This window comes from Podarcis cretensis, assembly GCF_951804945.1.
Source record: "Podarcis cretensis genome assembly, chromosome: 10".
Lineage (NCBI taxonomy): Eukaryota > Metazoa > Chordata > Lepidosauria > Squamata > Lacertidae > Podarcis > Podarcis cretensis.
The window spans coordinates 6,360,103-6,374,976 of NC_137179.1; the positions used below are offsets into that span (position 1 = coordinate 6,360,103).

General features: G+C 47.6%; 1 protein-coding gene and 1 long non-coding RNA gene across 2 annotated transcripts in view; both read right to left on the bottom strand.

Annotated features, from left to right (window-relative positions):
* The window catches only part of LOC307225326, a 325,653-nt gene that overhangs the window by 295,956 nt on the left and 14,823 nt on the right, over positions 1-14,874 (bottom strand). The gene's annotated exons all lie outside the window — the stretch shown is intronic.
* UCN3 (urocortin 3) lies at positions 4,362-13,734 on the bottom strand. Its single transcript, XM_079993190.1, has 2 exons — positions 13,513-13,734; positions 4,362-5,142 (listed from the first exon to the last, which is right to left on the bottom strand). Exon 2 carries the CDS (start codon positions 5,127-5,129, stop codon positions 4,653-4,655), a length of 477 nt encoding a protein of 158 aa, XP_079849316.1. The 5' UTR covers positions 5,130-5,142; positions 13,513-13,734; the 3' UTR covers positions 4,362-4,652.

Below are 14,874 nucleotides of genomic sequence, written 5' to 3' on the forward strand. Positions count from 1 at the left end.
AATTGCGTCTGTGCATGTGCAGATGCCAAAAACCGCATCTGTGCAGACACAGGTGCTGGAAATCGCATCAGCGCAGATGCCGACGCCGGAAATCATGGGTGCGGATGCTCAAGCCCATGGAGGAATCTCTGCTGGAGTGAACTTGCCCAGGCGAGGTAAACCTTGCCGACTCCTATAATAGAGGGCCATTGAGGTCACTTGGCAATGCAAGAGAACTGTCCTTCCCCCCCTTGCCCTGAGGTGTGAACAGAGACTGGGGGTGTTGGAAGGTTGCCAAGGTAACTGGGTGTGAGGCCACAGGTCACGAGAGTCTTTAGCAAGGTGTGCTGGGAAGAAGAAAGGGAGAGAAGAAAAACGGGGATCCATCTTGGGCAGGCTGGCTGAAGGCTGGCTGGGAGAGATGCCTTGGACTGCTGTAGGGGACAAGCCCCTCTTGAAATGACCATGTTGTAAGATCTGGACTCCCTGCATGTAGACTGAAGGTGTAAATAGGTGAATAAACTGTATTCCTTAAAGCTACGACAGTCTCCACCATGTTTAGAGGGCCATAGGGACTAGCCATCCCAGATATATGCCATTTTCACCCTCAGCTCATGGCTAAAAAGAACCCACAGGTAAGGAGGCAAAACCCTGGTTTTCCACTCCCAACAGTCGTTTTTGCGGCCACTGAACAGGCACATTCCACAACGGGTTGTGTTTCGGGTAACCCCCCAAATATTTCTTGTTTTTCTGAAGATGGGTTTTACGCTCAAGCCTGCTGACGCCTACACCTCCTCTTGCATGGGTGGTGTCATTTGCAGGTACATAAGCAGTGGCACTCACAACCTGCTGCAAAATCGACCCATAGCTCAGTGGTAAATTTCCTGCTTTGCATGCAGAGGGTCCCAGGTTCAAGTCCTGACATCTCCAGGAAGGGCTGAGCATGAATTGTGAAGAGGCAATCAGTGCGGACAATACTCAGTTGGGTGGACCAATGGTCTGAGTCCTGTAAGACAGCTTCCTATGTTCCTGTGATGGCATGATGCCCTTCTGCTAAACTATCTTTGAAGGTCAAACTATGGAACAAAACAGGACTATTGATTTTAGGTTGCAGGAGGGAGGGACCTATCTCACTCACTTTTAATATTTCTACGGTGCCTGCTGGTTTTGTGCGCTTCACTGTTCCCTCTAATAGGGAACACCATGGGTGCGTGCCAACATGATTGTAGTCCTAAACAAAGCCACTTTTATAGGGTTACCAGACGTCCCCGTTTCCTGGGGACAGTCCCCGGATTTGCAAATAAGTCCCCGGACAAATTATATCCCCGGAATGTCCCCGGATTTCATCTAATGTCCCCGGGAAACGCAGCAGCGGCAGTCTCAGAAGCCCGGAGCTGTTGGCTCTGGCTGGCTTCAGGAGCTGCTTGGAAGTCATAGAATCATAGAATCATAGAATCATAGAATCACAGAATCATAGAATCATAGAGTTGGAAGAGACCACAAGGGCCATCGAGTCCAACCCCCTGCCAAGCAGGAAACACCATCAGAGCACTCCTGACATATGGTTGTCAAGCCTCTGCTTAAAGACCTCCAAAGAAGGAGACTCCACCACACTCCTTGGCAGCAAATTCCACTGTCAAACAGCTCTTACTGTCAGGAAGTTCTTCCTAATGTTTAGGTGGAATCTTCTTTCTTGTAGTTTGGATCCATTGCTCCGTGTCCGCTTCTCTGGAGCAGCAGAAAACAGCCTTTCTCCCTCCTCTGTGTTAGGAGGTCCCCATATGATGATGGAGCAGGGGCTCAAAGATGCAGCTTCTGGGCTGCCTCCACCTTCCCTGACCCCTGCAACTAAGCTGTGAAGAGAGGCTTCATGCTGCCTATCGGAGCAGCCTCCCAACTCCTACTTGCGTGCAAGCAGGAGCGGGGCGGAGATCTCTCAGTTAGGCAACGGGAAGCCTCCCTTCCCAGCTGAGGGTTCTCTGCCCCCTCCTGCTTGCACGCAAGTAGGAATGGGATTGGGGCTGCTCCGATGGGAAGGGAGGCATCACGCTGCCCGAGCCTCGCCACAGCCGCCGCTCTCAGCCCTCCTTCCATGCCTGACCCCCTGCACACTGCTTCCCCACCACCATCACCGATGAACCCACAACTCAGGGACTGTCCAGGCTCATGGAGAAAGGAGATAGAAGCCTCGGAGGAAGGGGAAACATGGCGGTTGAGGTCAAGGTGGCGGCTGCCCCTCTGCCACCACCATCGCTGCAGCATCAATGTCCCGAACATGTAGTATTGATTGATTGATTGATTGATTGTGTCCCCGGAGTCATTGAAAAAAATCTGGTAACCTTACACTTGGAAAGGAATGAGGGGAATCAGCATGTTGGGGAGAACGCCAAGCTTTGCAGAAGTGTAAAAAATATTTTGCCAAGACAGGGGGGACGGGAACAAAACTGTGGAATAACCACCCTTACATAACCAACATGCTAAAGTCGAATTAATGCATGAAGGAATTAATACCATGGAGTAAGCTGTTGCTGCCAGGCTTAGCTATGTCACTTCCCTTACCTTGGGAGGAAATAAAAAGTCTACTGTTCCTCCCGGTCTACCTGAGAAACTGGTTGCTCCAGCTCAGCCGCATGGCTCTCACCAGCCACTCTTGAGTTTCACTGCCTGTGCAACTTTTCCGACTGATGTATGGAAAAGCACATGAACCAGACCTTTGAAGAGTTTGTAAGTAAACCCATTTTTAACTTACCAAATATGTGGTCTTTTCCTATTGTGGGGGAAGAGGGAAATTTTGGGATTCACTTGGAAGTGAATATTTTGAAGTTCCAACAGCCTATATTTCCACGCTTTCCTTTGCTGCATATTTTGTGACTTTAAATCTCTGCTGGGCTTCTCTCACCAATGAGTGCTTGTCCCATACCTTGGTCTTGGCATCTAGGAGTTATCATACACACACACACACACACACACACACACACACACTGTGGTACCTCTGGTTGCGAACAGGATCCATTCCGGAGGCCCGTTTGCAACATGCGCGGGTTGTGATTCGTTGCTTCTGCGCATGATGTCATTTTGCACTTCTGCGCATGTGCGAGTGGTGAAACCTGGAAGCAACCCTTTCCGGTACTTCCAGGTCGCTGTGGGACGTAACCTGAAAAAATGTGTGTGTGTGTGTGTGTGTGTGTATATATATATATATATATATATATCAACTGAAGGGACACGGGTGGCGCTTTGGGTTAAACCACAGAGCCTAGGGCTTGCCGATCAGAAGGTCGGTGGTTCAATTCCCCGCGACGGGGTGAGCTCCCGTTGCTCGGTCCCTGCTCCTGCCAACCTAGCAGTTCAAAAGGACGTCAAAGTGCAAGTAGATAAATAGGTACTGCTCCAGCGGGAAGGAAAATGGCGTTTCCGTGCGCTGCTCTGGTTCACCAGAAGCGGCTTAGTCCTGCTAGCCACATGTACGCCGGCTCCCTCGGCCAGTAAAGCGAGATGAGCGCCGCAACCCCAGAGTCGGTCACGACTGGACCTAATGGTCAGAGTTCACCTTTACCAAGTGGGCAACCCAGCCTCTTTCCCCAAAACCACTTGAATGTCTGCTATGGGGAAATGATGAGAAAATAGGGAACGGAGAGGCGTGTGTGGAATGGAATATCTTAGTGAAGGGCAAAGTTGGCTGGCAGCTGAACAGAAAAATTGCACTGAAATGTTTTGTTTGAAATGTTACATAATCGAAGAAGAAGCAACAAATGTCTGCCACAGGCTATGAGAAGCAAGGACCATCAATGGCCTGAGAGTGCTGTTGGGGCAGCTCCTCCGCCATCTTCCCTAGAGCTCCATGTGACCTGAGGGAAGTCAGAAGTGGAGGGTAACACAGCTGGCCTGAGGGGATACTTGTCACTCTACATTTTATAGGATGTCTTCGTTTTTGTGTTTTTCACGTTAAATCACCTGGATGCCTTGGCAGAAAGGCAGTCCGTAACCCCCATAAATAAATATGTACCGTATATTTTCCATCTATAAGATGCCCCCATGTATAAGGCGCCCCCTATTTTTGGGGACTCCGATTTAAGAAAAGGGGGGAAGATCTATCCGTGTATAAGACGCCCCCAAATTTTGGACATTATTTTTAAGGGGAAAAAAACCTAGTCTTATACACAGAAAAATACGGTATATCAATGGGCCGGAAAAGGCTCTGTCTAGGCCCAGAATACATGGCGGACTCTTCCTCTTACTGGAAATGGAAATAATAATAATAATAATAATAATAATAATAATAATAATAATTAGAAACTCAAGAGAATTTGCTTTAATGAGGGCCTGCGTCATGTGATGCAAACAATTTCCCACCCCACCCCTCATGGTCGTTTTTTCTTTTTCTTCTTCTTTTGGTATGTTTTTTGTCCCACAACACAGGTTTCCACTTGAGGAGAACTGGGGTTGGGATGGGAGACCGGGGTGCGGGGAGAGAGAGAGAAAGATGTACGAATGCTAGATAGCTGGGAGGGTTGGCGAATCTACAGCGCTTATATAACATAGTACAGCGGACAGTTCCGTCTCCGGGGGTCTTGAGGAAGGGAAGGCCGGCCGAGAAACCCCCTCTTCCGCCGCCACCGCCACCCTCGCGGCCGCCTCGGCCTTCGCCCGGACCCCTCCCTCCCCGGCCCTCATCACTTTCGCCGGCCGATCTGAGCCATCAGTTGAGCGTTGGCCTCTGCCTTGGCCCTCATGTTCTTGGCTTTGGCGATGCTAAAGAGGATGTTCATGATGTTGGTGGGGACGTCGAGCGAGAGGGTGACCTTCGAGCGCCGGTCGCCCTTCGCCGGCACACCTTGGTACACCTTGCTTTTCCCCTGCGCCTGGGCAAGGTATCGGTAGCGGGTGACGGCCGGGAACGTCCTTTTGTCCTTCTCCTCCTCGGCTTCCTCTTGGTTGTCCTCCAAGGAGAGGTCTTCTTCGGCCACCCGTGGGTACTTGAAGCTCCTCTTGCCCAGGACGGAGTTCTCGCCGGGGAGACCTTTCCGAGCCTCGGAGAGCGCGGCGTCGATGCAGCCGAAGATGGACTCGGCCTTGTACAACTTGAGCGAGAGGCTCGTCCGCGCGGTGAAGAGGATCAGGAAGAGGATGAGGAGCCTGGGACGAGTCATTGTCCTGGAGGCCCTGCACCACAAGGGAGGGAGAAGAGGCACATCAGTTTGGGGACAATAATAATAATAATTTTTTATTTATACCCCGCCCATCTGGCTGGGCTTCCCCAGCCACTCTGGGCGGCTTCCAACCAAATATTAAAATACAGTAATACACTAGTACCTCGGGTTAAGTACTTAATTCGTTCCGGAGGTTCATACTTAACCTGAAACTGTTCTTAACCTGAAGCACCACTTTAGCTAATGAGGCCTCCTGCTGCCGCCGTGCCGCTGGAGCACGATTTCTGTTCTCATCCTGAAGCAAAGTTCTTAACCTGAAGCACTATTTCTGGGTTGGCGGAGTGTGTAACCTGAAGCGTATGTAACCCGAGGTACCACTGTACATCAAGCATTAAAAGCTTCCCTAAACAGGGCTGCCTTCAGATGTCTTCTAAAAGTCAGATAGTTGTTGTTCTCTTTGACGTCTGATGGGAGGGCATTCCACAGGGCGGGCGTCACCACCGAGAAGGCCCTCTGCCTGGTTCCCTGTAACTTGGCTTCTTTCAGGGAGGGAACCGCCAGAAGGCCCTCAGCGCTGGACCTCAGTGACCAGGCAGAACAATGGGGGTGGAGACGCTCCTTCAGGTATACTGGACCAAGGCCATTTAGGGCTTTCAAGGTCAGCACCAACACTTTGAATTGTGCTCGGAAACGTACTAGGAGCCAATGTAGGTCTTGCAATGGATGGGCCCAGTGCAAATCTGTTGAGGGATGATGGCGAGAGAGCATGAATGGACGAATACAGACCAGGGGATTTCGACTGGATCCATGATCAAGAGGGATGGGTGGATCGGGCTGTTTTTGTTTCTCTCCGCTTTTCATCCTTCCCTCCGTAAGATCAGCTTGCCCCCTTTCCACACAGAAAGCCCCCGTGAAAATGTGTATCCTATTGCACGAGCATTTCTCCTAATATGCAATTTATTTCTATGCAAATTTGTTCAGTACAGTACATGCATTTTTTTTTAAAAAAAGCAGTTTGTTCTAACATAAGCATTTTTGTACCCTCCAGCACCCTGAAGCCAGAATGCAGGACGCCATCTTTGCAGACGCCATCTTCCCTTCCATCTTCACGGTGGCCATTTTGGTAGCTATGACCTTGTGTTAATTTGCACTGTGGTTCCTTCCAAAAGCGTTTTCCCCGGGCATGACGCCCAAAAATGTGCATCTTGGGGCATCGCGTGAGATCGTGACCCGGGAAAAGTGCTTTATTCGGGGGGGGGGGGAGGAAATTGTGCCACGAAATCATGCAAGAGCAACCAAAATGGCTGCCATTCTCTCACGATTAAAAAGGATGTCCAGTTTTTTTGGGACACTTGTGGGATATGCATTTTTGGATGCTCCCACCTCAGGACTGCAGCCAATTAAGAATACGAACAGACCCACTGAAATTTATTCCCCCGAGTTATTTTGTTTGTTTGTTTATTACATTTATATGCCACCTTCAAGGTGGGATTCATGGTTCTTGCCCTCCTCATTTAATCCCCACAACAGCTCTGTGAGTTACGTTAGGTTGAGAGGCCATGACTGGCCCATGGTCACCATGTGAGTTTTATGCTGAGTAGAGATTTGAACCCTGGTCTCCCACTTCCTAGTCCGACACTCTAACCACTGCACCTCACTGTCTCTCTCCTCACCATTAATTTAAATGGGTATACTCTGTGTAGATCTCACATTGGAGATGGTTGGATGTACTTTCTCCTAGCACACTCCCATTCTTCGGCTGGGGAGCTGCAGAGCAAAATTAGAAGAATGAATTTCAAAAAAATATATACATATTGGCTTGTATGTATGTTTGATACATTCAGGATGTGCAAAATTGGTGGGTTCACATGAAAACGCCAACCAAACGGATCTCTTCCCCAATACTTAACTATCCGTCCTTTTTACCGTATCACCGAAATAGTCCTCTCAATACAAGATAACACTTTAAAAAACAAGTTTCTTTTTTTCCTTTTTAAAACCCCACAATCGTTCACATTTTGCATTTAAACACGGCAACAATCCCCCCCCCCCCATTTAAGTGGATGCATTATTCATCTTTAACATTAGCGGGAAGTAGTTGGAGCTTTGGATAACAGGAAACCCGAGAAGGAAGGAATGTTCTTAAGTGTTCCTGGTTTTTGGAAAGGAACAACTCAGGACCACAATATCTTAAAGACCACCTCTCCCCTTATGAACTGACATGGACCCTGTGGTCATCATGCGAGGCTCTTCTTCGTGTTGCCTCCTTCATGTGAAACCTGGAGTTTGGCAACATGAGAACGGGGCCTTTTTAGTGGCGGCCCCCTGTTTGTGGAATGCTGTCCCCAGCGAGGCTCACCTGTCACTTTCATTATATATCTTATATTATCATTATATCATCATTATTTTATGCATTTTGTGTTTTGTATTGTAAGCTGCCCTGTGATTTTTGGATGAAGCATGGTCTATTTCAGGGGTCAGCAAACTTTTTCAGCCGTGGGCCGGTCCACTGTTCCAAACCTTGCGGGGGGCCGGACTATATTTTTTGGGGAAAAGTGAACGAATTCCTATGCCCCACAAACAACCCAGAGATGCATTTTAAATAAAAGGACACATTCTACTCATGTAAAAACACGCTGATTCCCGGAGCGTCCGCGGGCCAGATTTAGAAGGCGATTGGGCCGGATCCGGCCCCCGGGCCTTAGTTTGCCTACCCATCGTCTTTTTAAATAAGGAAGGAAGTTGTGGTTATTAGGCTCCACCTAGTGGCCATAATCGAGAACAGCAATGTATATCAGTGAGCCATTCAGAAAACAGCAAATTTGCTTTTGCTGGGAATAAGGGAGCTAAGTAGAATCTGCTTCATGAGTCCTGTTGTGTGTACAGAAAGTTCCTCTCAACTGTGGAAGAGCAGTCAAATGTCTGAAGCCTGCCCCAACACATACTCCTCACCAGCGCTGTTTTTCTAGAAAAACAGGTGCCAGAACTCACCATGAACTCACCCTCATTCTCCTATAATGGCAATGGCACCCACCTGAGAGGTGCTGGAACTTAGTTCTGGTGAATTCCAGCTGGGAAAACCCCCCAAACCCTGCTCCTCACTCATCACCCTCCTGCGATATGAAATGGGACAATTCCTGGAGAAGTTTGATACTTAGGAACACGGAAAGTTGCTTTGTACTGAGTCAGACCCCTGGTCCATCAAGCTCAGTATTAGCTACACGTTGAAGCTTCAGGCATAAGAACATGTTGCAGGAATTTATGTATAGGTTGGGGGGGGGGTTGCCCCTCCAGCAGATATCATGCACATGCAGCCCACTACCAAAATCAGCACCATCGCTTTTGTGACTTTTGTGGTTTGTCCCCACAAAACACTTCATCACAGTTTCTTCCTATCTATTCAAAGGGCCTTTGCTGCACAATACCAAAAGTAAGAATTCACTGATAAATGTACTGGCTCACTGGGAAAACGTCAGAAATTAATATAGACATGTGAGCTCAGCTGCTCAGCAGCCCCTCTGCCTGAGTGATAATCCCTGGCCTCCTGATACCTGAGTGCCAGACAGGTAGCCATTCCAGAAATAACAAACCCAGATGAAGACAAAAGGGTGTGATTAACTTGGCTGGGAAACAGGGAAATGTAAATATCTCTTTTGTTACACTTGATGGGTGTTTGGTGGAGGGCAAGGGGAACCATGGGGCAGGGTCCAAGATGCTCAGATTCCTGCCACCAGACCTCCCCTTTCATGATGTATTAGTGATGTAGTTTGGGGGGGTGTAACATGGGGATTAGCAGCTAATAAAAGTTTCGGTTCTCTTTTGTTCGGGGCTTCCATCTTGTTCCACCTGGTGGCAGGTGGGAATCCTGTTGCGACCGTCTTCAATAAAGACCAAGCCTACTGGCTGCTGTTTTGCTCTGGTATTCCTGGCTGGGGTCCTTGTTTTTTGTCCAAGGGAGCCCTCAGATTTCTTGGTTAACAGACATAAGGGCTCTTCTGGATTTGACCAACGGCCCATTTAGTCCAGCACTCTGTTCTCACATGCCATCATGGCTGGTCACCATTTATAGCCTTAAATGTGTCAGGTATATTGAGGATCTCAGCCCAATGTGTCTGTGTAGCAAAATATCGGTGCAGGAAGTTTGCAATAATTGGCACAGAAAGTCTCCTTTCTTGCCCCTCTTAAAAGCAACATAAAAGCTGCTGTCACAATCTGCTTACTTATCAGTGCTATAAAAGGCAGACATCTTATAGCTGCCTCATATGAAAGTCAGACTATGGGTCCGAGTATTTATATTCTAGGGATGAGGGTGGCGCTGTGGGTTAAACCACAGAGCCTAGGACTTGCCGATCAGAAGGTCGGCGGTTCGAATCCCCGCGACGGGGTGAGCTCCCGTTGCTCGGTCCCTGCTCCTGCCAACCTAGCAGTTCAAAAGCACACCAGTGCAAGTAGATCAATAGGTACCGCTCCGACGGGAAGGTAAATGGCGTTCCCATGCGTTGCTCTGGTTCGCCAGAAGTGGCTTGGTCTTGCTGGCCACACGACCCGGAAACTGTACGCTGGCTCCCTCGGCCAATAAAGCGAGATGAGCGCCGCAACCCCAGAGTCGGCCACGACTGGACCTAATGGTCAGGGGTCCCTTTACCTTTACCTTTATTTATTGTCTAACACTGATCGGCAATGCACACTTTGTTGCTTTATACCGGCTTTGAAATGTGTTCACTTTCAACCGTTAGCCTGTATAAATTCTTTATCCACCTTGCAGTAGAGATTTATTCATTGCTATGTATTTTATAATGTATGATCGTGTTGCTAGGGATGGTGCGCACTTAACCCCCCCCCCAAAAAAAAAAAATCTGAAAATACTACTGCCATACAGTGGCGGCTGCTTATGCCATTGTTGCCATGCGATTGCGTTGGAAAGTTTATGATATTTTTTGCGAATTGCCATATTTTAATCGATAGTTTGATTCGTGCGGACTTGAAATGTTCATACAAATAAAGTCGTGCTGTTTGCTGGATTGCTTTGCAAACAATTTAGGATTTGATTAAGAACATAGGAATCTGTGCCGCTGAGTTCCAGCCCCTTCCCAAAGGAAAACCACCAAATATACGTTATTGACCCAACAAGGTTTCTAATATGACATCAGCTCTGTCGCTCACAAGCCAGCTTCCTTAACCCTCCTGCTTTCGAATCTTCTCCCTCGACAGAACATCTTTAGCACCCTCAAAGCTTTTAAATCCTCACCAGCTCTCTGCTCATCCTAAAATCTCCTCTCCCCACTATCCCCTCCCTGCTTTTTGGAATTCCTCATTTGAAGGAAAGAATAGAATGCCCCCCCCCACTGCTTGTTTCACGGAATTTTAAGGACAATAAATGCCAGCTTTGTAGTCAGCCAGGCTGCAGAAAGAGAGACAGAAGCTTCTGAAAAAGTGGAAGGCTATACAGTGGTACCTTGGGTTAAGTACTTAATTCGTTCCGGAGGTCTGTTCTTAACCTGAAACTGTTCTTAACCTGAAGCACCACTTTAGCTAATGGGGCCTCCCGCTGCTGCCGCGTCGCCGGAACAGGATTTCTGTTCTCGTCCTGAAGCAAAGTTCTTAACCCGAGGTACTATTTCTGGGTTAGCAGAGTCTGTAACCAGAAGTGTATTTAACCTGAACCGTATGTAACCCGAGGTACCACTGTACTGCAGAAGAGAAAGCATAGTTTGAGCACACTTATTTTCTTTTGCCCTGCTGAGTAATTAAAAGTGGAGAAGACAAATTAAGCCTGAGGAATGAGGATCCTCCTCATTCCCACTGCCCCACGATAGGTAGGTTTACTTTGACTCCGTCGGAGAGAGATTAAAGAAATTCTACAGGGACATCTGCTAGATTGGAGCAAACGTCTACCTAATAATAATAATAATGATAATAATAATGATAATAATAATAATAATAATAATAATAATAATAATAATAATTTTTTATTTATACCCCGCCCTTCCCAGTTCAGAAAACTGGGCTCAGGGCAGCTAACAAATTTAAAACACCTAATTGATGCAACAAAAAACAGCTTAAAATACAGTTTAAAACGTGAATAACAATAAATTCAGAATTCAAAAATCAGTTAAGGGGGGAAATCCATCCAATAAACATTGGATGACCACCAGGGCTAGCTGGCTAGTCATAGGAAGGTGTTTTATACAGAGCCAGACCAATTATACAGCTAGTTCATTACTGACTGAATTAACCGCCAGTGGCCCTACAAGTTTTCAGACCAGGGATATTCCCAGCCCCACCTGAAGATGTTGGGAGTTGAATTTAGGACCTCCTGGGCAGACACTCTGCCTCTGGGCTACAGCCCTTCCTGTTGGAAAAAGATTCGGCAAAGTGCATCTTTACAGTAGATACGTACTCCACTGGGAATCCTCCAAGCTATTGCCACCTCCAGCCCCTGCCCAGCAACTAGTCCTTGCAAGAACACGTTCACGGAAAATCATTTTAGCCTCCGTGCCTAATGCCAACTGATAGATCTGTGTGGGTTTATCCATAGTCCATTAGAAGCCTTTCAGAGCTGGTGGCTCTGGCCAAAGTGGCCGTGAAGCCCACAAGCCGGCGATGCTTTTGCAGAAGAGATTGAGGAGTCTGTAATTCTCGGGATGCTTCTAGGCTACTGTTCCATTCACCCCTATTGGCTGTGCTGATGAGAGTTGGAGCCCAACAAGATCTAGAAGACGAGAGCTTCCCCATCCCTGCACTGCGGTGAAAGAGAGGTCCTTTCCTTGGGTCTGCCCTGATTCGAACACAGGTCCGTTCTGTTGGGTGGTCCTTGAGGTCTAGTGTTGCAGGCAAGGAAGGAAAAATCATCCTTCACTCTGTCCCTCTCTCTCCTTTCTCCGAACTACTATATCTTTTAAAAACTACAAAACCTCTAGTAAAACCTTCAGCACATTGGTGCTCTCCAGGTATCTTTGACTACAACTCCTATGAGTCCCAGACATTTGAATGTGGGCTAGTGGGAATTGTAGTCCAAAGCATCGGGAGAGTGTCACACTGGGGGAGACTTCTCCTCCTTAGTCCCTTCCTCCCCCCTATTTAAATGAATAAAGAAACTCAAATTCTTGGAATACTTAAGCAAAACTGGCCAAAGAAGGTTGTGCAGGGTTCGGTCTGGAGGCAAACATTTGGTGCTCTGAGAATTCAAGGTGGCATCAAAACCGCATTGCTTCTATTCTCTCTCTCCAGTAGTTTAGCCATGCTACATTGTGCTAATTCTTTTACCAAAAAACCCCCAGCAAGACCGTTTTGACTGGGGATGACAGCTGGACCAAATGAAAAAGCCCAAGTGCACTCTGAGAAACGATGTCCTATTGTCACATACAACCTTCAGCTGCCTTTTAAAAGAAGTGCAAAGGAAACCTGGAAAATCTGAGAGGAGACAGCAGTGGGATGAGAGTACACACCATGGACAGCGATTGGTGGGGTGCGAAGGGACTTGTTCATTTCCTATACTGTACTAAAAGCATTGCAGGTGTGTTGAAGGCTAGAGAGCCCACAGTCTCCCTAGACAGCTTCTTATTCCATTCATTAATGGATCACTTCAAGCACAGACTTTGGCAGGAACCATAGAACCATAGAATTGTAGAGGTGGAAGGGACACCAACGGTCATCCAGTCCACCCCCAGCAAGGCAGGAAAATCAGCCTGTGGTCCCCATCCAGTTTGAAACCACAACGGACCCTGCTTAGCTTTGCAAAGGTGCTCGCAGTTTTAACAACCTGCTGTGGGCTCCTGCAACGGCACCCATTCATTTCAATGGGGACAAGGGCATTCCCCAGCGAACGGTCTTAACTTCTCCTGCATCTAATTTTTAACCCTAAATCCACCTGATTCACCATTTCCTCCTGTTGCCACATCCTCAGTAGATAGCAACCGTTCCCCCCTCCAACTGTCCCTTTTATTATCAACCCCCAAACCTTTCTTCTTTCTGGAGTTAAGCAACTTTCTTTCATCCTTTCTTATAACTTGCTTCTTGGAGCCGTGATGATCTTTTAAACTATTTTTTTTGTTCTTGCCAGTGTCTGCTTCGGAAGAGAGTATAACGATTATTTATTGCACGAATCAAAGTCCACCTTGTAGGTGACCGATGTCGAAACTACACTTCAGCTCCAGAGATGCTGCTTCTCTTAATACTCTTAAATTAGTCTCCAGAATTAAAACCAACGCTTTCTTTATTTTCCACCTCTTTTCTTTTTTCCCTGCCTGGAAACTCTGCTACCTGCAAGACACACTGGAGAAAATCTTTTTCCTTTCCATTTTTTTTAAATATTTATTTTGCAAGCAAAGTCTGCCCATGCTTCCCCCCCCCTAAAAGAAGCAGGCTAACGAAATCCACTTACCTGTGATTCTGCTCTGTAGCTAGGAGAGTGTGAGCCCTCTCAGTCAGTGCTGCAAAGAAGCTCTCAGGACGAGAGAGACACACATTAAACCTGAACTTCAATCCTTTTCCCTGGGTATGATTGTTGTTAAAGAGCTGGCAATATGGGGGTGTTTCCCCCCCTCTTTTATTCTCTCTATGGAAACACCTCCTCTCCTCTCTGCCCCACCTCAATTCTTCACTCCAGTATATATGGGGGGGGGGGGAGAAAGCAAGAGGAAGTGATCACGGGGTTTAAAGCGTAAATCCAAAGAGGTAGGGATCTTATTAGGACATGATTTCATCTGAATGAAATCAGAAGAGCTGGCGACGTCACGGAACAGAGGCACCCTCCCCGTTCCTGTTTTTTTTTTTGGGGGGGGGCAAAGGTTCTTGCAACACCTTACATCAATGGCCTTCAAACACAAGCCACCTTTAGCCCTAACCTATAGAGCTTAGGACTTGTCGATCAGAAGGTTGGCAGTTCGAATCCCCGCGAAGGGGTGAGCTCCCGTTGCTCGGTCCCTGCTCCTGCCAACCTAGCAGTTCGAAAGCACGTCAAAGTGCAAGTAGATAAATAGGTACCGCTCCGGCGGGAAGGTAAACGGCATTTCCGTGAGCTGCTCCGGTTTGCCAGAAGCAGCTTAGTCATGCTGGCCACATGACCTGGAAGCTGGACGCCGGCTCCCTCGGCCAGTAAAGTGAGATGAGTGCCGCAACCCCAGAGTCGGCCACGACTGGACCTAATGGGCAGGGGTCCCTTTGGCTTTACCTAAAAATAGGGGCCTGCCTCAGTTATCTCCTTTCCTTCCTTCCTTTGCCCATCTGAGAAATAATATCGCAACGGCTCGAACAGGTGTAACTGAAATGATCAAGGTGTCAAAGTGCCTTCCTTTTGGAGGAAGGCGAAAGTTTTTGGGAGGGGTGGTTGTTAGATCAAGGTGGGGGAAGCTGTCGCGAAGTCACAAATGGCACGGAGAGGTGATTTTGTTCTCCTTCTCTTGTAAAAGGAGGACCATCCTCTGAGATGGATTGGCTTTGGGTTCGGGAGGACCAACCCAAAAAGAAAAGACTGTAAGGAGAGCAGAGATCAGGAAGAAATTGATTTTGTTTGCATCTGGATGAGAAACTGTCCCATTGACAATGATGTAACGTGTGTTTGTGTGTATAAGAGAGAGAAGGGTGAACGTGTCAGTTTCAGTTCCTGTCAATTTCTCATTTTTCCATAGCTGTCAACGTTTCCATTTTTTAAAGGAAAATTCCCTTATTCTGAATAGGATTCCTCGCAAGAAAAGGGAAAGGTTGACAGCTATGCATTTCTCCACATTTCCACGTTAGTTTGTGA